This window comes from Phaethon aethereus (assembly GCF_964289735.1).
Source record: "Phaethon aethereus genome assembly, chromosome: 6".
NCBI classification, from domain to species: domain Eukaryota; kingdom Metazoa; phylum Chordata; class Aves; order Phaethontiformes; family Phaethontidae; genus Phaethon; species Phaethon aethereus.
In genome coordinates, this window is record NC_138580.1 from 7,931,604 (window position 1) to 7,957,857 (window position 26,254).

At 38.0% G+C, this 26,254-nt stretch overlaps 1 protein-coding gene across 1 annotated transcript; it reads right to left on the reverse strand.

Annotated features, from left to right (window-relative positions):
- Window positions 1–1,641: 1,641 nt before the first annotated feature.
- Window positions 1,642–26,039, reverse strand: RAB3GAP1 (RAB3 GTPase activating protein catalytic subunit 1; the record flags this gene model as incomplete). The annotated part of the gene is made up of 24 exons (XM_082001166.1): window positions 1,642–2,840; window positions 4,189–4,209; window positions 5,708–5,810; window positions 7,272–7,387; window positions 7,503–7,606; window positions 7,696–7,792; window positions 8,306–8,533; window positions 10,155–10,292; window positions 11,382–11,750; window positions 12,030–12,084; window positions 13,079–13,251; window positions 13,585–13,683; window positions 14,008–14,177; window positions 15,810–15,902; window positions 16,647–16,720; window positions 17,448–17,516; window positions 18,341–18,422; window positions 20,916–21,015; window positions 21,811–21,976; window positions 22,544–22,663; window positions 23,314–23,392; window positions 23,624–23,756; window positions 24,991–25,066; window positions 25,873–26,039. 24 exons carry the CDS (start codon window positions 26,037–26,039, stop codon window positions 2,598–2,600), a joined length of 3,075 nt encoding a protein of 1,024 aa, XP_081857292.1. The 3' UTR covers window positions 1,642–2,597.
- Between the last annotated feature and the right edge of the window lie 215 nt (window positions 26,040–26,254).

Sequence of the window (26,254 nt, forward strand, 5' to 3'; positions counted from 1 at the left end):
TGTTGGTAGAGGGAAGAAAATACATAATTAAAACCAAGAAATCACTTATTTCACTGATTGTCAGAGGGCCTCAGGTGAGGCCTGATCATGGTTATATTTTTATGACCCTGTGGTTTAAAGCTAAACTTCTCTGTGTACCCTTAATGCAATTTTGAAGCATTACTGTTCTATTACAGTGTAGTTATAGCTGCAAGAGTTTGAGGAAGTTCTGTTGAAACTTCTGTTAGTCTTACAGGGGTCAGTTGTGTTTGGGACATTATGGAGCAAGAAAATAACTTTATTTAAATTCTTTTCTGTGTTCACATAGCAAAACTACTGGAGAAAATACAGGCTCTGATCTCTATTATGGTCATTTTGTCATAAGTGAGTGAGTTGTTTGTCTCTTACCTGCCTCATACAAACATGTTAACCAACAGCAGCCTTGGGAAGGCCTATTGTTGTCACGGGGCCTGACTTTAAGACTTTAAGACTATTTAGATTTCAATAGACATTAATTCTGTTTTTACTTAATGCAAGCTGATTTAAAAACTTATTCATGATAAGGAGCAATAAATATTACCAATTATCACATCAAAGGTAGGCTCTGGCGGACGCTACAGGTGCATTCTCCTTTACAATCTTGTTTGTTAGAGGTGCTGGTTCTTTTGGACTGTTTATGTTGCTTTCTTTATGGTTATTTCAAATAAATATATTTCTCTCCTTCCTGGTGATTTCTTTTTTTAATGCTTTATCATGAATTTGAATGCTGTAAGGTAGTAGTAAGTTCATAAAGCACATCTGTATACCACAGCTCTTTTTCTGAAAGTCCATGATGGCAATTTCAAGTACATCTAGCTAAAATAAGCTGAAAAGCTTTCTGGGTTATCCTTGTGTGAAAAATTCTTTGTTTTAAACATTCTTTTTCTGAGTTAAAGATTTAAGAGAAGGTAGTGTTGTGAATGCACCATTTTCTATAGAGCGAAAAGATCTGAACTCTTCCAGCAAAGACACAAACCTCTTTAGGCAGCTGCCTGAAAAAAAAGTATTATCTATTTTTTCAGTGGTTTAAAAGACCAAGTAAGAATTGCCTGATAACTGAGAGTTCTTCACCTATATACAGAAGAGGCCACACTTCCACTGTAAAATTTCACAAAGACAGCATGAGCAGGAGAAGAGGAACCAGAAGTATCAGGGAGGAAGCTTAAGTTCAAGAGTACTTATTCAGTAATTAGCCTAGTGCAATTTGTTTTACAGAAGCTAGACCAAGTTGTTTAACTGTCTTTCTCATCCCTTTTAGCACAGGTATTTGCCTTAGGGAAAACACAAAAAGCCTGGAGAACAAATTTTGCGACAAGATTTTCTCCAAAGAAAACTCACTCACTCAGTCTTCTTTATCCTGAAAAATGTATTTCTACTTGATACAGCTTTATCTGAGGAAATGCTCTAGCCCCTGCCAGCCATCCTCTCAAAGATGGTTTAGGGTGATATCCAGACCCTACTGTTTGAAATGGAACTTAACTTCTTATGCTTCCTGTAGTCACAAACAATGCTGTCCCTCGGTCCAGTTGTGCAAGGATGACATTTAAAAAGTATTTCGCCAAAATCATTGCTGGTAGCCGAAGAAGTCTGAGAGCCAATAATAAGTTCAGATTTATTCAATAATGTTGACAATACTGCACTGTTTTTACATTTCATTTTGTAAAGTAACACTGATGTTTTGCTGGTTCTCACTAAAACACAGGAAAATCACTGTAAAGCAACACTGGCACCCACAGGTCAGGGTGGTTGCATGATATCCAGTGGTCAGTTTACAGCAGGCAATGATAGAGTTTGTTTCATCATATCAGTTCAAAGACACAGTATGCATTCAAAGGGTCTGTGTAAATACCAGCAAGCTGCTCATAGTGAAACACCTCAGCTTTATATCCATCCCTGCATGCAAGGGCCAAAGTTTCCAAAACCGTCAGTGATCCACTTAAGGCTATCGACTTATAGCTCCAAATTTATTTATTTCTATTTCAGAGAAGTGTCTAAGACAAGATCCTGTTAGACAGCTACTACGATGCTAGGAGAGTTTAGCATGAACTAGTGTACTGTATACTTTAAATAAAATTATTTTAGAGGTGTTTGCAACTGAGTGATTAACCAAAAACTACTGAGCTCAATATTTATGATTAGCAATAAATACAAGTTACTTAATATTTGCACATCAATTTAAGTAGGCTAATGTCACTGGATAAAGTCTGATTAAGAACTGTAAAGCAGCACATCCTGCATAAATGTCAACATGAAGTATCTGCATACAGCCCATTCATATCCATTATTAAACAAGCTAATAAAAAAAAAAAAAGAAAATACACTCCCTTTGGAGAGAGAGGAGATTGCTAAACTTTGTTCCCCACAGATCTGATTAAACTGCTTGTGGAGCCAATTCCAAACCTCCAAGCTAGAGTTGCTACAGCCATCCTCAGCTCTGTCCTTGGGAACACGACGTCTGTCACTACTGAAGGCCCCATTTTCTCCTCACCACAAGCCAGTCAATCTAATGTTAACTTCCCCGAGGGAAAATGAATAGCATTCTACTTGTGAAGACACACAAGATAATGCAGCTGGCTACATCAGAAGAATGTTGTATCTGCTGAAAAGGCACCTGCAAGTCGAAAATCCTCCTTCGTCAGCACGCTGTACATGCGCTGGGGCAAGGGTTTGGAGTAGGGGGCGGGGCGGGGGACAGTTGTGCGCAAAATCACCTCACGACCTGTGGGCGGTGGGAAGTCTGAAATGGTGCCCACGTTGATTCTTCGCTCCTCTGATGAACCCGATCTCCTCAATTCTTCATCAAGTGGAGGCACTGCAGAAACCTTAAGTAAGAGCAGAGGTATAATTACAGGGCAAGCTGTTTCTTAACCTTAGGATTCAGAAGATACTTATCAGAGGAACAGGAAGAATAGAAATGGTAAACACATCAAAAGGCTTTATGCGTACACAGAGCAAGGCACTAATGGGATGTCAAGAAATAAACTGTGCACAATCAAATGGAAGAACCTTCATGTGGGGATGGTGAAGCTCAGCCTAAGTTCCTGATGTTTTGACAGCGTGAAGCCAGGGTTTTGACCAAACAAAATGCCCTTCTCAAGCAAGGCTCTCTCCTCAGCTCGCTCTGCCTACACAAGGCCAAGCCAGCCTCCTTTTAAAAATAACCAGCACCACTACTGGAGCCTTGACAAAAAGTCACCTGCCTTTTCAAACTCAAAATACTACTTCAGTATGCGCGTTCCATGGCCAGAGAGGCCTGCCAAAATGACTGTGCAGAGCGAGCAAGTTGCTGCGCAATATCCATCCATGCTCCCTGCCTCAGAGCCAGTAAGCAGCAACACTAACGTCTGAGTAGCAGAAGAAGGGCTGGCATGCTCTAAAAGGCCAGTAAACATTCCTTAATTACATATATGTGTGTGTGCGTAAACACACCCAATACCCTACAGGGTCCTAATTTAAGTGTACACAACTGAGGCCTGGCCATGTCACAGAGGCATGGCAGAACCCACCGGACAACCCTCGTGGCCCCCCTCAGCTGCCCCACTGCACCTCAGCTCCCAACCCTCTCCCCAGGCCCTCCAGCCTGTGCCACAGGAGAAGTCACCAGGGCTGAGTGCTGCTGTTCCCAACAAGAGCACTACTAGGAAACCAGCAGAGGACATGCCCGTGCTACACTTCTTCACCCAGTTACCCCAGTTCTTCCCCAAACCTCTCTGTATCTGTCCAAAAAGTTCAGTAGTTTCAGAAAGAACTGGTACCTCAGATTGTGACATTCAGGTACTGCCCATCTCTACCCAACCCCACAAACATCTGGCTGTTCAAAAAACAAACACACAGACACTGCAACAGAGAAGAATATAAAAGGCATGGCCACATATTTCAGCATCAGAAAAATGTTAATATTCACTTGATGAAATGTTTTTTGCTTGTTTTGTTTTTGCTTTTGTTTGGTTGGTTGTTTTTTTAAGGTTTCTCTCTCTTTTCACTACCTGTTAGGCTCTAAAAATAGTCTGTGAATGTGGAAAAACCATTCTGGAAACACAAAATTATTTTTATGCTTAATACGTGAACAACAGTACAAACTAAATCAGGGCGCTGTACTATATCTACCAAAAGGTTCAACTCTATACAGCTAGGGAAGATGAGTGGGAAACGAGGGACAAAGTTGGTTACCTCATCAGAAGATTCAGTCAGCTTGGAAAGGGATGAGAAAAGAACCAGTGATGAAAGATAGAAACAAAGGCAAGTCAGAGGTGACTTACAAGAGGTTAGGAGGAGATTGTAGGTTTAGAGACATCATGCACTCTACTTCCAAGAACATGCATTTGCAATCATAATTTTCCTAAGAAAACTTGAGAATATAACAACACATTTTACGCAACTCATTAGAGAGGAGTCCAGGTTTGAAAGGTAATGAACAAGGAAGACATTCAACTTCCATTCATCAAATGGCTCTCTACAGAAATAATTCATGGTAGATTAAACACGAGGGAATTTTTGCAGCAAGTTAGCTCCTGTCCCACGAAGAAATCTTAATTAACAGTGACCAGCTACCACTGGGAAGTATCTGTAAACTAGATTTAGTCACTGATGTTACAAAAGAAACAAAACCCTAGAAATTTACATACACTTTTATCGAACATGCACTTACAGGGCACAATCTTAGGCTTTACAGGGAAGTCTCTAAGTAAGGCTGGTTGGCATGTTGAGATTTGCAACTAGATTTTCCCTAGAAACTAGAAGGATAAAAAATGTTCTGAGTTTCATTTCTCAGAATAACAGTAGTCTGTTTTCAGAATGGTCCTTTTTATGCCAAGTTGCAAAGTACAAATTACTATAAAAGCATCCATACCTTTAAAGTCTTTTAATACTCAATCACAACATTTTTACAGCAATGATTTCCAAACAGGATTTCAGGCTCTAAGATGTCTGCAATGCTATGGTACCTTGTTATTACCACTGTAGTTAAGTTTGATAACTTGATGCTATGAATGGGTGTAATTCTGACAGAAAATGAAGGTTGACTGCAGTCCAAGAGGTTTGGAAATCAATACTTTAAGTCTAATTATTACAAAGACTGCTTAAAAGAAAAAGGGAATATTTGTATGAATATAGCCTGGGGAAGGGTTTCCAGAAAACAGCTGCAACACTGGCAATAAGTAAACTGAATGTAGCCTTGTACTGAGAAAGAAAGGAAACCCTTCCTAAGCACACTAGTTTCCACAGGCGAAATCGCAAGTATTCCAAGCATAAGCCTCAATCTAAAAAGCTACACCTTCTAAAATATTTAATATTATGATGTGTTTCTCTACATTCCTATGTGAAACAATCACCACACTCAATTGTTCTTGCTGTGATGTTGCATATATGTTGTGTAACTGAATAAAGCAGCAATTTGTGCCATAATAGCATCACTGATGTTACCATTTGAAGTAAATCAAACATTAATGACACCTCTATCTACCCAGCTGGCTTGAATTGTTTAACATCCCAGGTCACTTACTCTTCTTTCGTCTTGCACAGTTCTGCTACTGCCAAAATCATGTTGACCATCACAAAAAACCCCTCAAGCACATTTATGACAATACATGCATATATGCAGATAAAATAAACTGGCATCATATGGACAAGTTGTTGTCTCATATTGCTTAAATTAGAGGTGTCTGCAAAGTAATCAAGAGCCATCTCTTACCCTCTGAGCATTCACGAACAGCTTGTGAATAATGCTACCAGCAGGTCCTCTTCCTGCACCAATAACTGACACTTCTGGCTGCTCCAGGAGACAGTTTACGAATCTGGTGGTACAAAGTATTGAAAAGGAAAAAGGAATGTTTAATTCTCAGCTGTATCCCGTTTGCTAATCTAAACCCAGAACTGCTTCCTGTGCAGCTCTCCACCTAGCATCACAGAGTGAGAACTGGCAGACACTTTCAAGAGTTGTCCGTTCTAAAACTTTAAGGAAAACCCCTGACATTTCTCAGGATCCCACTCAAACACTACCATCACCTTCTCATCCCTTTACTCCTTTCCCTCTACCCTAAAGACTAAACCCCTCTTAGCCTTCAGTTGTTCCCTCCTACTTGTTGCTCACTCTTTCACACCATTACAAGTGGCTCTTCTTTCACAGGTAATGTAGGTCAAAACAAAGCTAAACACAGCAGCTTCCCACATAAGGTCAGGAAAGGCAGAATTACATCACTGCTTGTGCTGCAACTCAGCAGCAGGCCTAATTAACACCTAGGCTGCAGTTCAGCCTCTGAAAGGACTACTTCTCTCAATTAACTATAAACAGAACCCAGACTCTTCATGTAGGTGTATAAATTCAACATGAAAAGCCTTCATGGCATCAGCCACACAGAAGTAGTAACAGCATGGCAATTTTTTTGAGCACAAAGGTATTGTTTTGGTCAGATGTCACTCCTCTCAACTCCCAACACATACTACAAAAATGTCATCTCTCCCTCTCAGCCCAGCAGCAAGAAGGTTTTTTTTTTTAGTGTTACATGTTAGTAATCTCAAGAAATAAATAAATAATCTGACCGTAGGTAGTGAAGCAATGAAACATGACATGTTGCTTTTCATTCCTATGGTTCCTAAGTAATATGTTTCAAAATTGTAAGGAGACTAGAATAAGAAAATGTAACTTTGGGGGGGGTGGTTCATTCCATATTAGTTATCAAAAATACTAAACTCCTAGTCCTTCTAATTTTCACAGAATCACAGAATCGTTAAGGTTGGAGAAAACCTTTAAGATCATCAAGTCCAACCATGAACCCAACACCAAACCATGTCCTGAAGTGCCACGTCTACACGTTTTTTGAACACTTCCAGTGATGGTGAAAGTGTTTTTACCTCTTCTGTAACAAAGAGGTACCCCTTTGTAATGCCTCTTACCCTTTTTGTAACAAATTTTACCTCTACTGTAACAAAGTTCATCAAATGTACCTTTTACGTACATAAAAAAATAAATTAAATTTCCAGTACTGTCAAAGAGAAAAACAAATTCCGTTAAAATAATCTGTATCACATATTTTCAAAGAGATGGTTACTTAGAGGAGCATTTAGGGTGCCCACATGTAACATCTCTAGGTAGCCTAGGGACAGGGACACCTCATGTTTATAGCTACTAAAAATGATTCCTTAGTACTTCTGTATTATCACCACTTCCATCTGTCGTAAATTTTGACACTACAAAAAAAGGGCATCAGAGGAAAAACAAAACACAGGGCAGGGGGGAGGGGAGGATCATCAGTCACCTTTGTAGATCTTCTTTCTCCTCCTCATTTTCACATTTCTCTACCCCAAATTTTGCTTTCAGAGACCTGGCCCTGGCAATGATCGCTTCCACACTCATAATCTGAGCAATGATTTCCTGCAGGAGTTTAATAAAAATGAAAATGAAAAAGATGTTCTTTTAGCACTCCCACGAACAGTGTAAAAGTCTATTAAGTTTTATTAGGTTTTTTAGGCCAGTATAAAAGCCTTACTTCCAACTTCTTGTCCTCTGGATTGGGGAATCGTAGAACTTTACTGGAATGGGATATTATCTGCTTAATAATCTTCTTAACTGAAGATATATCTTCTAGTGCTTCTATTCAGAGGAAAAGAAATTAGGAAGTTTTAATTCCTGCATCAGTGTTCACCCTAAAATATCTTAATAATTTCTTAAACATTATTTACCTTCCTCCTTTACCTTGAGTACAGCTGCATGGATGATGCAAGGCAAGAGATGCCTTGCAAGGTCAGCTGGTTTCTGAACTGCAAGGTAATGAAGCACCTATAACATAAGAAAATTTAATATATTAGTGATCAAACTACATCCCAAAGACAAGGTTAACTATAAAAGATGAGCACCTACATTAAAAAATTCACAAGGGAGCACTGTTATAAGACAAGACTCAACAGGTAGTTTTACATGAATCCTCAGTGATTGCTTACAGTTCCAACAAGTTAGAATGAAACTGAAAACAATTATGTTTTAGGAACACTTTATTTTCCTAACACATACATGCAGATACAAATGTGTTTTATTTACTAATAATTCAAAGTAGTACCTAAGTAATACAGCTTGTGAAGTTACATTCCACATGCTAATTATTTTAGATACTTCAAACACACCGTTGTACAGCAGCAAGAATTTCTGATTAACACTAAGCTATGTACAAAGCAGTTTAATGATTCCAAGAACACAGCACAACGGCATGTTAATGTTTAAGTCTTGCAGGAGGAACAAGAAAGGGCTGCTATAAGCATTATAGATCAGACTATCTCTAGCCACAGAGCTTTTTACCTTCTCTGCCTCTCTAGTGTCATCGAAAAGTCTCTTCTGCCTCCGGGCTGGGACTGGTTTTGCTGTCTCCCAGGCCTCTACCCACATGTTGCTAGGAATCTTCATTCGGGCACTCAGCTCGCCCTTAATTACTATATTCCCCTTTTCATCAACCACTTCCTCTTCGATGTAATCCCGAGGGGAGTACCACCTCACAAAATCCTCCAGACAACAGCCAGGATTAGCTGCCTGGAATGAAGAAGAGAGAAAATTTGTGCCTGAAAAATCCTATGAAAACATGATAACCTGGGTAGGAAGGCACTATTGTTTAGTGGTTAGAGCATAGGCTAGGAGCCTATTCCTCTGGAAATTCTGTTCATAGTCACCAAACTGAACACTAGGAAAGAGACCTAGGAGGGTGAAGGAATAAAGCATAAACCAAGGCAATGGCAAGGAGTAAAACCCACACCATCGACAAAGAAACCTTCTTATCACCCAAAACAGTACATTCATCAGTTATTTCAGGCAAGCTCAAAATTATAACGTTAAGTCAAGCTTCTATCTGGTACCTAATACATGCAATAAATATGAATTTTCACGATTTTTTTTATGTATAAGCTTATACCATTAAAGACTTAGACAAAAAACAGCCCAAGCCTAAAAGAATCACTGGGCTGCGCTTTCAGAACTGACTTTCCATCTTTTAAGACTCCAGGAATAAAATTCACCTTTTCTTCTTCCTTTAAAAAAGAACCTAAAAAAAAAAAATCTCCCTCAAACAAAAAAACCTTAATTTTTCATAGATGCAATGTCAACACAAATAAATACATCCAAAGGTCTAGAACATAAAAGAAAAGGCAGCTTTCTATTTGATGTACCTATCAACAGTGCACTTCCGCTTCAAATTATGGTTCTATATTCTTTGAGATTTTAGATTACTTGCACATAGAAATAAAACTGCTACATATATCTAATATGTCATGAGTCACTGCTAATAAACTGATATTGATATGTTATAAATACTCTTACTCTACAGTACATCTGTATCCTTTTACTACAAAGTACATTGCAATAACTGAAAAAAAATACATATAGGTATTTCATGACAGGTTCTCCAATCTTTTTAGAGTTTTGAGATCCTTTGATGACAGCAGTACACGTGCTCTTAGCTCCCTCTGCAGAGCTCAGAAAAGAAATGGAACAAATTACCCAAATCCACAGCTAGTCCAGTCCCAGTTTGGTGAAGAGCTGTATAGGCCTTCTAAATAGTGATAACTTATCCTTCCTACTAAAGAACAAAACATCTTCAAATATACATAAAAATTATGTCCACCTCCCCAAAGTCCAAATACAGAATTGTGAATAGATTAATTGATTTTAATTTTTTGTACCACCTTTACATTTTATCCATTTGGGGTCTGATTAAAGCTGTATTTTACAAAGCTAGACACAGTGGAAAGTACACGTAAGAGAAACTCCACATGCAACCTACAAGGTGGTGGGAGGGAGAGACATGTAATTTTGATTCAGGACTTCAATGCTCAGTTTTTCTGCTGACATCATTTTGTATGGGCTTGTCCGAGTTTTAATTCCCAATTTATCAACTGTATGTTTTGGGTTTTTTTCCCCTCCCACAGACATTGTGCAAATTTACTGGCATGTTACAGAATAATAGACTGGATAGTCATAGACTTTTGAAATGTTCAAGAGTTTTATCAATAGGTTTTTATTTTCAACTTTAGACTATTTCAAAACTTTTGTGGCAGAAAAAAATCTCATCAGAAGAACGTTCAAAATTGTTCAACACAAGCAAGAGGGATAGTTTAATTAAGAAGAAAGCAGTCTCGCAGAATTCTTCAAGTAGTCCTACCTTAAAAGACTCCATATCTGAGAGCAGGCAGGCACTCTGCATACGTGCCCGAAGATGAGCACCTTCTGCTGATGTTCCTAGTTTTGCCAATACCTCAGATTGCTCTTCCAGCAAATCTTCCGTCATGGGTGCTGGTTCCTGTAATGTAGAAGATGACAAGTTTACAAATAGCCTCTCCAAGAATTAGCCCTTGTTAAAGATGGATTGGAAAGCTCCCTGTCACCAAAAGTTCAATCTACTTTATTTGTACTCAAAGGAAATAAACATAAATTTCTAGTGCTTAAACTGTTTAGCCTAAAGCTGTGCATCTGAAGACACTAATAAAAAGAAATTAAAGAGAAAACAACCTGAGAATGAAGTAACAATGTAAGGATATATTGTTAAAATGCCAAAACCCAAATGAAGTTCAGGAAGTGTTTGACTGATACTGTTTTGTTGAAATGGATGAAAATCCCCTAAACCAATGTGGAATTTTTGCTGTTGATACTGTCAGCACATAATCAATTGACAACATTTTGCCTGACTACACTCTGCTCATACTTTTTTACCCACACAAAGCAACAACTGTTAAAAATAATTTCTCTCAAGTGAATGAAATATACTGTGCTCTTCATGCATGGATGATTTCAAACTACTTCCTCTGACAACAGTGCTTCTTATTTCATCCCTAGTCACTCTACAAGAAAATCTGTGTCAGATAACATTTCTAGTTGTTTGATGATGAACCTGCTTTAGATAATGGTACCAAAAACTGATGACTATGGCGTTTTAAATGCAAGTTGTGAATTGGGGGGGGCAGGGAACAACAACAACAAAATCCACATAGCAGCAAGTAGTCAGTCAGCTAGAAATCTTCATGGTGGAAGGACCACCACAGTTCCTACTTTACAGGAAAGAAGGTAGGGGATGGCTCAAGGGCTGGAAATAAGAGAAACCCAAATATAAGGTAGACAAGACAGCTTAATTCTTGTTTAAAAAAAGTTGGTTTGAGTTAAATTTGGTAAGGAGACCCACTCTCAAATAAAACAACAAGCATGTGAGAGTTCAGTTTAATAGCCTCATCAAGTTTTAAAAATGGAAAACAAGGTCTTAGGCCAAACGCACGTAGCAATTTTAACAACAGATAAGGCTATAACCTGCAAACTATATACAATTTCACAGTCCTAGGTATGAGCCATATAGCATAAGAGTGGTATTGCACATCCGGCTCAGCTCTTGCTACCTAACCTGTGTTATTGGAATGTAGAGAGGCTCTCCTGGATGCAGCAGCGTCAGCTTTCCGTGTGGATGCAGACGACCTTCTGGTTTTAAGTTCAGAGGCTCTTTGTTGCCTTCTTTTGCTCCTCCTTTCTTTCCATTTTCCTGCCCATTTCCTTTAAGTTCTTCTGTGTCACTTAAACATTCAAAAAATTCCTCTTCACTGTCACTCCATGATTCCCAAGACTTGCCAAATTCTTTTTCCTTATCAGGGTTATCTCCAGAGAGTTCTGCTCCTTTGCCAGTATCACCAGAAGTACCACCAGGTGAACGATCAGACATGCTCCCCCTTTTCCCCTCATCTCTTGCTTTCTTTCTTTCAATGCAACAATTTAGCATCTAACGAGTTAAAGGGAAAAAAAAAATGTTTAGGAATTACTTCTCTTATGGAACCAATGCCACAGAAAAACTTGGAGAGTCACCAAAAATCTCTTACAATTCTAAGATAATGATTCCTTTGATCTTGTTGCTATAACAAAGATTTTCCCAAGAAATTAAGTCCAGACCCAGTAACACAAGCATAAGCAAAGCTACAACAACAATATATTTAGCTAATACTTGCTGTAATTTTGACAGTTTCCTTATGAGAAAAATCATTCTTAAATTTGGTATATTTACCTGAAGTTTCTGATGCAGTAAACAGCATCTCAGATCTGGAGGGCCATTAGCTAATCTAACAAAAGGTAGAAGTGTAACCATTATCAATTATAAAGTTGAATCTTTCATACACATGTGGTCTTAAATCATAAGAAATCCAAAAGAGAGACAAATACCTACATTGAACCCCACCCCTGCCATTTCAACTATGCAGTTCTCCTGTGGTCTCAGAAGACAAGATAGCAACTGAACAAGCCCAGAAGTTAAACTACATGTATTCCCTAGAGGTCATTTCTGAAGCTCAGAGATCATTCACACCAGTATGAGACACACACACCCTGTATTTCCTGGTTAGTTTTCCATTTGGATGTTAAAAGGGTAACTGCTTTCAAACAAAACTTAAGCACCTTTGACTTTATTTTTAAAACTGCAATAGTAAAGTAGAGTGATCTCTATAAATTGCAAGCTCCATTTTATTTGCTAGGGTAACCACTTGACAGTACAAACTGGCAAATAAATGTCCAGTCCAAAAAAAGGATGTATTTTTGCTCTACGTTGACATCCTATCTTGACAACCCTTCATTTGGTCTGCAACAAGCTCTGCTGCAGCAGCCATAACCTGGAAGGGTTGGAATACTTGAGACAGCTTTAGCTACCTGAAAAGGCTACTACACCAGCAGAGACTTGGAACAGCTCCCTTAGAAAAGTGGCAAAACTACACCACAAAGCAAAGGGGTTTCTGACTACATCAGCTCTTTCATTTTCATCTAATGATAAACTGGAAGCCAAGCATTTGCATAAGCTTTTTTTGTGTGTCCCTCATTTACACAGTGGAGTGCTCTTTAACTGGAGCTTACTCCAGGCATCTTGAAGTTTTTAAAGGAGGGCAGAGATGTTTTTCCCTATTCCCTATCCTTTCTTGCTTTAAGGAATTAGGGATATCAAAATAGAGAACACTATTTGTAATTTGGAAAAACCCGGTATGTTTCAAAGTCATAATGAACTCTGTTCCTGAAATAAAGAACACTTTCTATGACAAAGCAACAAATAATAATTTTTAAAAATCTTACCCTGGAATAAGGTAGTTGTTCTCCCATCTGTAGCGCATTTCTAACACAAATTCTTGCCAAAGATGCGCCACTCCTTTTACTCCTCCATGGTAGAAGTTTATCATACAAAGACATAAAGCTAGTTTGTACGTCAGACTGTCAGAAGGAGCAGATTTAAACTGACTGAAGAGATTCTACGTAAGAGATAAAAGAAAGTAGGAAATACAGGAACAATGGCATTTTTTCCAAAACCATATGATTTCTTTCTTGTTTGTCAATACAAGTGGCTAACTAGCATTTTAAGCCTGTAAGTACAAGCTACCAAAAATGACAGTCTTTGGAAGGAAAAAAAAATCGAAATCAGAAGGAAAAAAAAAATTTTAAATCACTATTTCTACCCAGAGATTCCACAAAGGTAAGTTCCTCTTTCAAAAAATTATCTATTACAAGACATAGGGCAATGTCTGTAGGAAAACGCACTCAAAAGTGCTTTCTCTCTCTCATAAATGCCAGTCACTGAAACTTACATAATCTTCACTCTCTGGCGGAGGATTGTTTCCTGCTGAAGTGCTAGTTCTGCTTTCAAATCCATCTGCGAGTTTGTCAGCAGCATCAGGAAATAAGAACTTGAAGAAACAAAAAAATCCAAACTTCCATCAGTATGTTTCTCCTGCTTTTCCCCCTTTCTCCATAAAGCTACTGCTGGTTCCGTACCAGCTATCGCTATAATTAAAACTCTTAGCAGAGTTCAGAGTTCATTTTCAGTCCATTTATATTGCTCAGACTTGTAACAACTTAGGCTGTTTCAAGAAGCTGATAAATACAATCCAAATAATGGAACTGACATCAGACGCTTTTATTTAAAATTCTACTATAAACTATAAACCAAATGCGTCAGTGGAAGCATGAAATTCATGTTTTATATTAATGTGCATGGACAGCTAACTCACCAGAAGAATGGTGTTCAGAACGTCGTTGTTTAAAGGCGATTCATCTACACCTCTGTGTTTGCGAATTTTTTTCTTTGCACTGTGAACCATATTTGTGACTGATAGTTTATGGATTGGGACTGGTGCTGGCTCTGTAAGCTTTGACAAAGCATGGGTAATATCAGCAACCTCTACAAAATAAAATAAAAATAATGACAACAAAGCAAACACAAGACCATCTCTCTCTAAAAGTTCGCCTGTCATATTCAGTCTGTTTATCTTGTATTGATTTTTTAACATGCTGTTAACCAGAGCTACACCCCTGTGCTGTCAAGGTTCTATACCTGATATTCACTGTTCTTAGTCACAAAAATAAGCAGGAGGATGAGGTTACAAAGGAGTCACAGACTGTCCTTGATTTAATTTACTGAATGAATTAAGGCTGTAGGTAGTGCCTGCCACCTACTGTAGCAGTACTGCATACACTGATAATTGTCTGTAAGTATCAGCAAAAGCCTGCTTAAGAGCTAGTGTTTAACTTTTTGGTTGGGGGGGGGGGGTGGTGGTGTTTGTGTTTGTTGGGGGCTTTTTTTGTGGTTTTTTGGGGGTGTTTTTTGGTTTTGTTTCCACACGATACCAACAAATACATTGTAGGTAACGAAGACTAACAAAGACTGCTCAAGCGTATGTTGAAGCTTTAGATAAGCCTTAAATAAATCCAGCATTAATCACTACATATATATATACACACACACACACACACACACACGGTGCTTACACCATGTAATGTGTTTTTATATATATATTAAAATATATAAATATATGTTTTTATATATAAATTTTATATATATATAAAAACCACATTACATGGTGTAACCACAATTCTGGTTTAGAGTTCTCGAGTAAATCCTCAAATCAAAATATTTTTTCCAGAGTTGCTGCTGCTGGTAAACTTTGGAACCTCTCTCACAATAAAATGAATTAACATTGTTAAAAAGAAGGCAGACAAATTTGAGTGAATAATTACAAGCAGCCTGAAAATTAGAGACAATGAGGGCTAAAGAGACTGTATGTCAAGCACCAGGAGTAATATATACCCTACTCAGTCTAACACCTTTCTAAGCTAACTAGCGAGCTCCTTCAAAACTAAGACCAAGTATAACCAAAGAAATTACATTGATACAGGCCATGTTTGAAGGGTATCAAGAGGCAGGAAGGATGGGAATGTTCACCATATACAGCAAGAAAAGTGCAAGAAAGGGGTAGAGACATCAAAAAGACATCAGTACCTATACTGTTGGGATAAAGCATGACCTGTTGGTCAGATAATTCTGGTTTGTTTGGGGTTTTTTGTTTGTTTTCCTTAAAATGGACAGGATGACAGCAAAGCTTTTCAGACAGATTAAAGACTCTTTAAACTGGCTATTAAAACGTGTACTACGTAGTACTTCAAAAAGCAGAAAAAAGTGGAAAAAATACAAAAATACATAAAACGATGCTGACAAATCTGTTTGATGTGTGCTCAAAACCAACTCTTAGTGCACAGTAGTCAAATTTTAAGCTCTTGTTTTCCAGTGAAAGAAAACAACTATAACAGAGGCAATTGTCCTCTGGGACTTTGGGAGCTAGGCTCACCTAGAACTCATGAGAAGTCATACCATGTAACACTGATGAGAAAATTCCTAGGATTATTACAGAAAATGCTTAAGAGTTACAAGTGTAAATACTGATTGATCTCAAGTCAGGAAAAGGGAATAGGGAAGGTAAAATACCATGAAATGATTTAAAACAAGTAACACAAATCAACAAGATTTTAGTTTTACCTTTTCCTTCCTCTTCAAATGCAGACCTTCCAAGTATCTCATCAGTTGACTCCTTCCGACGGCATAGCTTGAAGAATTCAGTAAGAAAGTCACCTATAAGAGAAACAAAGTTTCTGAACAACTACTCAATTAAAATCTCATTGAACAATAAGCTAACTCTCAAAATGATGCCCAGGGAAGCACAAATTTTATCTTTTCAGCTGAAGGAACATGATAATTTGTTCCGAAGCACAAATACCTTTAAACCACATAATTAAAGCTTAGGAAAATGCAAACCTAGAGAGCTAACAGCCATCTCTTCAGAGCACAGTTTGCATGCAGTTTAATCCACCTCTTCACCCAAAGCAAGATTAAACTTCTGCAGCATGTTTATTGTTTTGTTTTGTTTTGAAGCCCTTTTCCCCACAAGCTAAAACGTGAGGATGGACAATAGTACAGCTCTCCAGGCATACCAATCCTGCCTGTCAGGCAGATTGATTCAACCAAGGAAATGGATATATACAGAAGGCACTTAATAAAATTTCAAGATTTTAGGAAATCTAAATTTTCACAGAACATACAGAGTAAATGCTTATTCTCTGGAACCTGGTGAAGTAAGAACAGCAATGAAGCTCATATATATATACACATATATATACACAGACTTAGAATAACCTATAACAGAAACTTAATTTTTTTCAAAGCTTATGTTCTTGAAAAAGAAGCCCAAAATATTGTCCACTCAAAAAAATATGGGAAGTGAGGAAACCAAGGTCATCAGGTCAAAAATTCAAACCTAACTTCACAACTTAACAGCTTAAAAGCCATAAGAGAAGGTAAGGAATTGTGATGTCTTACCCAATAGACACTGAGGGTTATCTGCTTTTCTGACTCTCACGGACCACTGGGGTGCTTGAGTAGGATCCAGGTCACTTTAAAAGAAAAAAGTGTCATGCTGTCACCGTAAGTATGCAAGAGATGAGCATCAAATTCTCAATAAATGGAATATCAAAACAGCTTAGGCCATGGAAGCCACAACATACACCACATCACACAGGAGAACACGACAAACACTTTAAAATGCAAGCAGGAGTCCCTGTTCTCATGTACATACATAAAATGAACAAGAAACACAAGAGAACAATTCAGTTACAACTAAGCTGTCTTATTTTAAAGTGTATTAATGTTGAAAACTCATTTCTGCATTAATTAAAACAATAAGCCACTTTTTAAAATCTTCTTTCTGAAGTATAGGTATGCATTGTTCTTCCTCTTTAGGAAGCTTAGCCAAAAATCTGATTGATAGTTTTTGGGAGAGGGATGTTAATCAGTTAGTTCTTTTTGCTTTCCACATTCCACTATCATCTTTTCCAAGAAATACACAATACACAAAACTTTTAAGTCTAGCATAAGAATATGCCCAAAAATGGAGGTGTATGTTTTGTTGAGATGATGATACAATATCTTCTTACACAGAAATGCATTTCAAAAGAAGGTGTTTTCCCAAATGAGATGTTCTATCAACTTACCTTAGCATTCCTCAAAATGTGTTCTCTTTCGCACACAAAGCCATGCATACCATTTTAGATGTCACTGAAATGCAGTAGTTAGCAAATAAAGTACACTTCTAGGTATTTGCAATTCAGACAAAATACTTACGAATAAACATCATTGTCGACAATGATACCTTCCGTTAGGTGAGGCCATGTAGTAGCTAAATGAAGCTCACTGAAACAAAAGAAGATTTAAATCTTTCAGTGCTAGTAGAAAGTTTTCCCTCCATCATAGTTAAGATCTTGAAAGGTATTTGTGATAGTTCATATTTAAGTCCCTCTATGTGTTTTGCAGCTACCTCCAGAAATGTGCATGTTTACCAATGAGTTTTCTCACTGCATACATTCATACTGTTGGGTTTTCTACAGCATATCACCCAGTATTGCAATAAACTTTACTAATGCCTGGCATACAGGACTCTTTCACAACTCCTCTCTACAACAGCAGAAACTGTGTATTGTATTCTAGGTATCCAGGTACAGAGGAAAGAACAACTTTCATTAATTGCCTACAGCATTAAACACTGTCTAATACATTAAAATGATTCCTAGATTTGCTGAGTAGTGATGGGATGTTCAGAAGAGAACACAGACAGGTTGTAACAGCTCAGATTACAGATCCTCTCAATTTGTCTTCTACAAATGTCAAAGATGAGAGCGAGTCCAACCCTTGAATGAAGGCACACCTTTTTAAAAGTGTATCTCCAGTTAATGTGTATTTCAACATAACAGTTTTAGAGATAAATGGAGTACTCCAGAAGTTCATGGTGAAAGATTTATGAGCTAGAACTCTGAACATCATTAGACAATTTTGCAAATGGTCTTATTTGATATTAGACCATCACTTTTCACAGATGTTTCTTATGTACTTGAATAATTAAATTATCTGTTAGGGACATATTAAGTGATAAGCAGGCAAAACTAAGATGTGAAATAATGTACCTTTACGTCCTCCATTAAGGAAGTTACAAAACACCGTTTTCCGAACTCTTATCTTACCTAATAGGATCCTCACAGGCACCAAATGGTAACTTGCCAAACTCAAGGCCTCCAACTTCTCCCCCAACTAGAGCATCTATATCTGAAGACAGATAATACATTTTCCATACAGAATTTATGGAATATTTTAAGAAGCATATCATCTTAATTTCACAGTAAAAACACTGCAGCATGTGGGATGACCAGAGAATAGCTGAACAGCTAAGGTGACAGAGCTATGAAAATACAATCCTAGCATATAGTCAAAGTAATTGTTTTCAGCAGAAACAGGGAAGTAATCATGCAACTGGACATTCAAAAAGACAGGTAAAATTCTTGTCATCCGTGGTTGAGGGAAGCTTACTCGCTTCATACAGGCAAAGATGACAGCTAGAAAGGGAGCCTTACAGAACCAATGTTGACACAAGAGCAAAAAGACACAAATTTGACACAAAAATATTTAGGCAGGAAATCAGTTCCAAGCAGAAACTGAAGACTCCAGAAGAGCAACTCTGCAGAGTCAAAAAACAACTATTTTTAAAAGGCTGATAATTTTATGAAATGACTGATATGTTACGCCTCCTGCAGTTAAAGACTTAATCCAGTGATCTAGGAGATTCCTTGTAATTCCAGGTGCTTAAAGATGCCTCCAAGCATCCTTAGCCACTTCCCATGTCATATCCTTCAAATATATAAACAAAAAATAGATAGTCTTCATTGAGGAAAAATTTAAATGGGTAATAATGTATTGTAATGCCATTATAATAATGCTATTACAACATCCGATCCTTAATTTTAAATGCATCTGGCAAACTGTTTACATACAAAACAACTGAGGTATTTGAACAGATAAAAGTATTTGGATAACTTAATTACATAATTTCTCCCGCCTTCTTCTCCAGAGATGAAAGGCCTATTTAAATCCTTTGGTTTTATTTCAGAAGAGCTAATTGAGTGAGGGTAATGAAGTACAGGTCTAGTTCTTCACAATGAACATAAAACCACAACTGCATGTAGCAACAGCAGCAAAAATGATCTCGTCCATTTCAATTTTCTGCAACACACTATGCCACCAGCTCTCTTAACCAGAATCCTCTAAAAGAGTAAAATTTATTCAAACTGCTCACATCAAGAGATATGATCAGAATGGTACAACTCATTCACCACAAATCAGGGATTCTGACTTAGTGAATAACCACCACAAAGCAGAGAGAGACTACAGAAAACACTGAGTTCTGTGTCTGCAGAAATTAAAAAAAAATAAATCTGCAGAACTAGCTTTCCAAGTTCTTTAGGTAAACTTGGTTTACCTACAAAGAGAAACTATCACTTAGTAAAAGCACTAATTTTCTCTGACCATAAAGAACAGGATTCGTTTTAAACATATTTTCAACACCGCTTGTGTACAAAGCACACAGGGGCAACTTCACTATAGACTTCTTCAAAACATACCTTTGATTACTGTACGAATTATTTTTTCTTTTAAGCACAGGAAAGCCAAACAATTAGGTAACCAGACCAAGGTCACATAGGTTCGGTCCCTTTAAGTGTGCCCTAAATACTTTAGTCTTATTACATAAAACTAGCACCAAGTCAAGAATAGAACTTGGGCATTTTAATTGTTCCACCACCTTCTGCCTAAAATACCAGATCACTAATAACAATGTATGTTAAGAAGGAACTCACATCTACTTTTTTCCTATAGATTTATCTACCTTTGAGCCAGAAGAAGTTTACAATTAATTTTCTGATGCTTCATATATATAAATAGGCCTGTTAAAAACAAATACTTAAGACCCAAGGAAGAAAGTATTACCACCAAGTAAGCATATGAGAGTTCATTGTGAGATTACCAAGTAAGCAAACTCACTCCATTTTTCCTAAATAGCATCACTACAGCATAAACTTAGCATGTCTAATGTATGTACTTTGGTATAAGGACTATACATGACTTTTCCCCTTTTTCCCCCTCATACAAGGCTAGTATAATAAAAGGTTTGATCAGAAATTTTTCCTGCATGAAAGAAATAAATCAATCGACTGCTTGGCTTATTTAGCACTGTGTAAGCAACAACAAAAATCCAAGATTTTACCTCAAGTGAGGTACACTTAATATTTTCTCCTCTTCCCATTGTTAATACACTTAAATAGTGAAGTATTAAAATAAGTTACTTCATGGAAAAAATTGACAAATACTCCTGTGAACGACTAGCACCTACCAAAATGTGAATCCAAAAGTTCCCCTATGGCATGCAAGGCAGAATTCTTTACAGATCCACAGTCAGTCACCCTTCTCTTTCCAAATAGATACTACCGTTTTAGAAGTGTCGATATATCTCTAAACATTAATTTAAAAAAGCACATTTCTAGGCACAGCCCTAACCAAAACACCTGTGACAACCATAAGCCACAGGCATTTCAGAGCAGCTTTAAGCTTGCTAGCCTATCATAGGGAGTGGATGGTATTCAGTTTAACTGAAGCATCTCCTAGTAATGTGGAAAATGTGTTAATTCTTCTGGCAAGATAAACAAACATTTTCTTTAGCACTGACTGTTTGTCTAAAAGCAAGTTATTCTGAGGACACAAATCTCCTACCTGGCGGCTGCTGCGGCCAGAAATACTGCTGCCAGTCTTGAAGCACGTATGTAAGCCGAATAGCCATACTAACAGGAGGCAGTGGTGTTAAAGGGCATCCCTTGAAAATATTAGAGAAAAAAACTCAGTGTAAAGAGTACATCCTCTCAAACACCTCAGGCCTTGAACATAACTTAGTTATGGCAGCTTGTATTAGAGCTAATGTTATCAGAATTGCAACACCCCAAGAATTTAGTAATTTAATAATTAGAATTCCGTAAAGCCATTGCTCAACAAGACACTTGCATGTAAAAGTAAGCACATAAGCTTTCTGAAACACGAGGCATTCGTATGTTCCATTTAACAGGTAACTCACAAGTAACTCGGACCCAGGACGCATTAGGTTTTCATTAAGTATTTTTTTCCCCAGTGTTTTGATGAGATTGCTGACTAGCAATATTTGTTGTGAAGTGTTGCAGTCAGCCATACCACTCCATAAAAAAGCAGTGCACTCCTCACATTTCATCATGTTGTTCTTCACTCTTAACTCAGCTATGGAGAGCTACGAAGTATCAAAATAAAAAGGCACCCCAATCCTCCTCTCTCCTACTAAGCAGCAAAATAGAGTTTGTTTTGGGGAGGGGGAAGAGAGGGTTGTTACAAGGAGTCTGTAAAACAGACACATTCTTTCGCACATCAGTGGAAAATAAAAATGGAAGAACACTTGAGGAACAAAATCCATACCAACTTTCACTCTTTATCACTAGATACTGGCAATATCTGGAAACAGACTTCGTTAGTATTGGCATCCTTACCAAAAAAAAAAAATCCCTAGAAGACAGAAGTGAACCTGCAAGCAACCGGGTAATAAATTAATTAGTCTTAGTATCAGTTATATACATTCAGATACACTTACAATCTTGGATTTGAAGATATCTAGTAATCCCGATAAATGAGTATACTGATTTGGCACCTTGCGAAGATGAACCATTTCGAAGTCAGTTCGAACTCCTGGACCCTGACATTCTCCAACATACATTCGTCGCCATTTATGATGTATCTGCACAAACAGTGGTACCTGACTATAAAACACAAATATTTCAGGTTACTTAAAATGTCATTCTGTCTTCTAGTCTTTAAAACTAGCTATACATTTTAACATAATTTCAACAAAATTTAATATTCTTTAGAATACATTATGTCTTAGTGGAACACAGTTTAAAATGCTTAATAGGAATCACAGAAAAATACTGTTAACTTCACCATTAAATTGAACGCCCAACAAATTATCATGTCATAAGTAAAGCCCTATCCATGACTTCAGTTACCCAATTTTAAGTTTAAATATTTTTAAGGCATATTAGAAAGTTACTGTTACCACATACAGGGAAGAAATCCTCTACCAAAAGTTGTATTTTGTACACCACTTATTCCAACAACTTCTTGTCAGCTTTTGAAAGATTTCTGATTTTTTTTTTTTTTAAAAAAACTTTTTTTGTTGTTTTTTTAAATCCTTCCGTAACAATATTATGGTGCAAATACAACAAACTCTGAATATATTTTGCTAACAATTTAATACTTTTTCCTCACAACAGCAGTATGCTAGGATTTCACCTAGCATACCTACCAGCCTTTCACCTTTCACCTACCAGCCAGTGTTCCCCAATGCAATGGAAACAGAACTCAGCAAAAGGTTACATTTGGATTCACTAAGAACTGCATCATTATTTGCAGCTGGAGCAATAACCACAAACTCACGTAAGCCATACCTTAAGAGAGAGAGAAAAAAGAACATATTTCTGTTTTTTTTAACAAATCACCTGAAATACAGAGTTTTTAGAAATACTGTAACCTGAATAACCTGTCAACAACAGACTGTGGAATCTGCTATTTTGATGTACCTCTTTCAGAGGTACAGCATGGAATGCTGCAGATTCTCAAATCACAAAACTACTGGAGTTTAACAGCATTCAAACACTAAAACTCAAAATAATTTGAGGACTTACAGGGCCATCAGTCTTGAATTTTTTACTTCATGTTAATGACAACTGTAACTCTTTATATATAAAGACCACCTCTCTAGGACAATATTATAATGTGCTAAAGATTTGCATTACTAAGTATTTGGCTGGTTTTGTTTTTTAAGGTGCTGCAGCTTTCCTTTTTAAGGACTCATGCAAATATTACAAAAATAAAAGCTTGGTCAGTCTATGAAATTCAAGAAAAACATATTTTGTGGGGAAAAAAAGTAAAGATAGGCCCACTATGGTGCAAACCTTTCCTGTGTCCAGTACAAAGACTCATTTTACTTAAGCTTTAACCCTTGATTGGAAAAAAAAAATATACAAGTGATTGTGCCAGCAAAGATTTTTCAATTGCTATGTTTATTTGTATTAAAGACGAGAGGCAGCATACGTACCATCTTACCAGACAGTGAGCTCTAGGAGGAAAGTCATTGTTCACGCACAGCAAGTCCTGCATAGGCAGAGGAAGGGCATCTGTGAAAAAAATTGATACATAAGAAGACCATCAGCATCCATTCAGCTGACTTACAATTTACTTATATTAGCAATTTGTTGAATGGAAGGCATACTAAAAGCAAAAATGTCACATCACACCCATCAGATGCCACAAAGTTTCACACAGAAGCAAATCAACACACTGTGAATTCCACATGCTGAAATTGCCTTTTGTCGTATCTTTACAAGCATCTAAGAACTATCAGCTACCTTCTACCAGTTCTTCTTTCCCATCTTTGTCACTGGGTTCTTGTACAAGATAATGATGGGTAATTGAGAATTTGAAGTCTGCAAATGAAATTTCATCTGATTTCTCTTCCCATGCTCCTGTGGTGTACACACCCTGCATATAAAAAAAAGATACTCGATCACATAAATTTAGGTTAACATTCATAAACCTTAAAAATTATACTGCCTACACAATCTATAATATTTATTCATCTTTTTCTACTGCTAAATGTTTATTCTTAAATAGCTAAGCATGGTTTAATTCAAAAAAACAATTCTCAAAGCACTTCATTGTAAAGGTAGCTGAATGCTCAAATCCATGTTGCCAATGATCATGTTCATATCAATGACCGGATATCCCACTGAAAGTCTTCAGAATTATATGGCATAGCATCCCAAGCGTATGCACCCTCAACTTTGCCCAAAGACAGAAGTTTCCCACCTGGGATTTTACCTATATCTATACCATTCTATGCAAATACTACTTTAATATTTACTTTGAATATGCTTTCACTGATAAATGATTTTGTATCTATAATTTGCAAAACTTCTGCATGTAAGGATAATGAACTTTTAAACAAAAATACAGGAAAAAAAGGAACATCGCTACAGAGTTGTATACTGCTACTAAAACAAAGCAACTCGGACAACCCTTTGACCTGTAAAGGGTGTCTTCCCACTGGAAAACAAGAAGAGAGGTCTGATCTAGAAAAGACGACATGTAGGAATACACTAACAGCTAAGGTTGAAAACTAGTTCATTCAATAGCATAACTTTTTGTTCTAAATACTCTGGACCCTGCCTAAAATTAAGAAACATAAAATTGCTCAGCAGCCATCCAGTCCAGAACAGCTGAATTCATTTGCACTAGTATGCAGAAGTGCTCAGCAACTTCCTCTGCATTTTACAGGACTGAGAAAGCACTACAACGACTCTAATTAGACTTTGAAAAAAATCTCTCTGATCTATGAAACATACTGAGTCACAAATAGTACTACGCAAACCTCAACCATAAGCCTGTGAGGCGTGACAAAGGCACAAGGCAGAGCCTTAAGAATTTAGAACAGCTTCAACTATGTTTCCAGATTCAAAACTGTGAGTAAAAAAAAAAAAAATATCACTAGACCCTTTATGAAGATCTTATTGTATCAGGGAAATAGCCTGTTAGGCAGACAGCTCACCAATAAGTTTACAGCAATTGTTTGTCAAATTGCCACTTTTACAAGTGAAATTCCCCAAGGCAAATCATTATCTGCCACAACTAAGAAAACAGCAATACAGGTAATATATGTGCGCACAATTAGTTAGTAATTCAAATTCTGTAAGAAAATTCAGAAGCAGTAACTGACCTTTTCTAGAGGTTTCCCTGAAGAGATCCCAATAAGTTTCCAGTCATTCAATACTTCTTCTATTTTTGAAATAAATCTATTAGGGAGGGGAAAAGGCATTAATATCTGCTGAACACTAAACCTGTATTATAATTCACCTCCCTAAAAGCAGGTAACACATTGTCCTACTATGGAATTCCTTAAAAAACAAACAAACAACAAAAAATCATCATGTGTAACAACTACTTCCTTGTACAAATAAAATGGCCCTCCTATGTTTACATTTCAGCCAATAGTTACTTTTAGCAACTGCTAAGAGCATTGCTCACAGATAAATAAGCATGATACAAAATTATAAACTAAATTCAGATTTAAAACTCAGAGCTTAGAATCTTTGTCTCCTTTTGTCATAGACATTGTCACTGGAAAAAAGCATTTTAAAAAAATGACACATTAAGAATGCAAAAGAGCATCCTTCACCCTAAGTTTTCTTGTACATTGTTCTACTAACTTTTAAAGTCTTCAGCCTGAGATGATTATTTTAATAATCAGGCAGCTACTTAAAAAGCACATATGCCTTCTAGATGTTTATTCTAATCCCTTGCAAGTAGACATTAAAGCAGACCTTCCCCTAAGTTCAGAAACAGCTTGACTATATCCTCTTAACCAACTCATGAGTTGCGGCCTGAGCCCCCGCCGCAGCGACACGCCGGTAACGCCGGCACGGCCGGGATGAGGCTCCGGCTGCCATCGGGTACCGACCAACGCGGCCTTCCGGCTGGCAAGGCCGGCCTCGGGGCTGGGGCTGGGGCCCGGCTCCCCTCGTCTCCCGGGGCAGCCACGGCAGACTCTCCCCGATCCTCCCGCGGCGAGAGGAGCGGGACTGGCGGCAGCACCACGTACCTCTCCCACTCGGAGGCGGTGGTGAAATCCGTGATCTCAAACACCTCCGACTCGGGCTGCGGGGAAAGAGCGGGAAAAGCAATGAGTGGGGAGACCTCCGCGATCCCAGCGGAGAGCTGCAGAGGGGGGGGAGAACGGAAAACACTCACTTCGCTGTCCGCCGCCATCTTGGGCCGCTGTGCCGGGACGCCCCCCTCTGCCCCCGGCGCAGAGGCTCACGGGAAGGCGGCGGAGGGCGGTGCGAGGCGTTCCGCCCCGGGGCCGCTCGTCGGCGCGTCACGGGCCGCCCGTGCTGGGCTTCCTCACGGCCCGGCCCGCTGCCGCAGTGGCAGAGCTACCCCGTCCTCCGGGCGCCTTTCCCCGCAGCCCTCCGCGGGAGGGG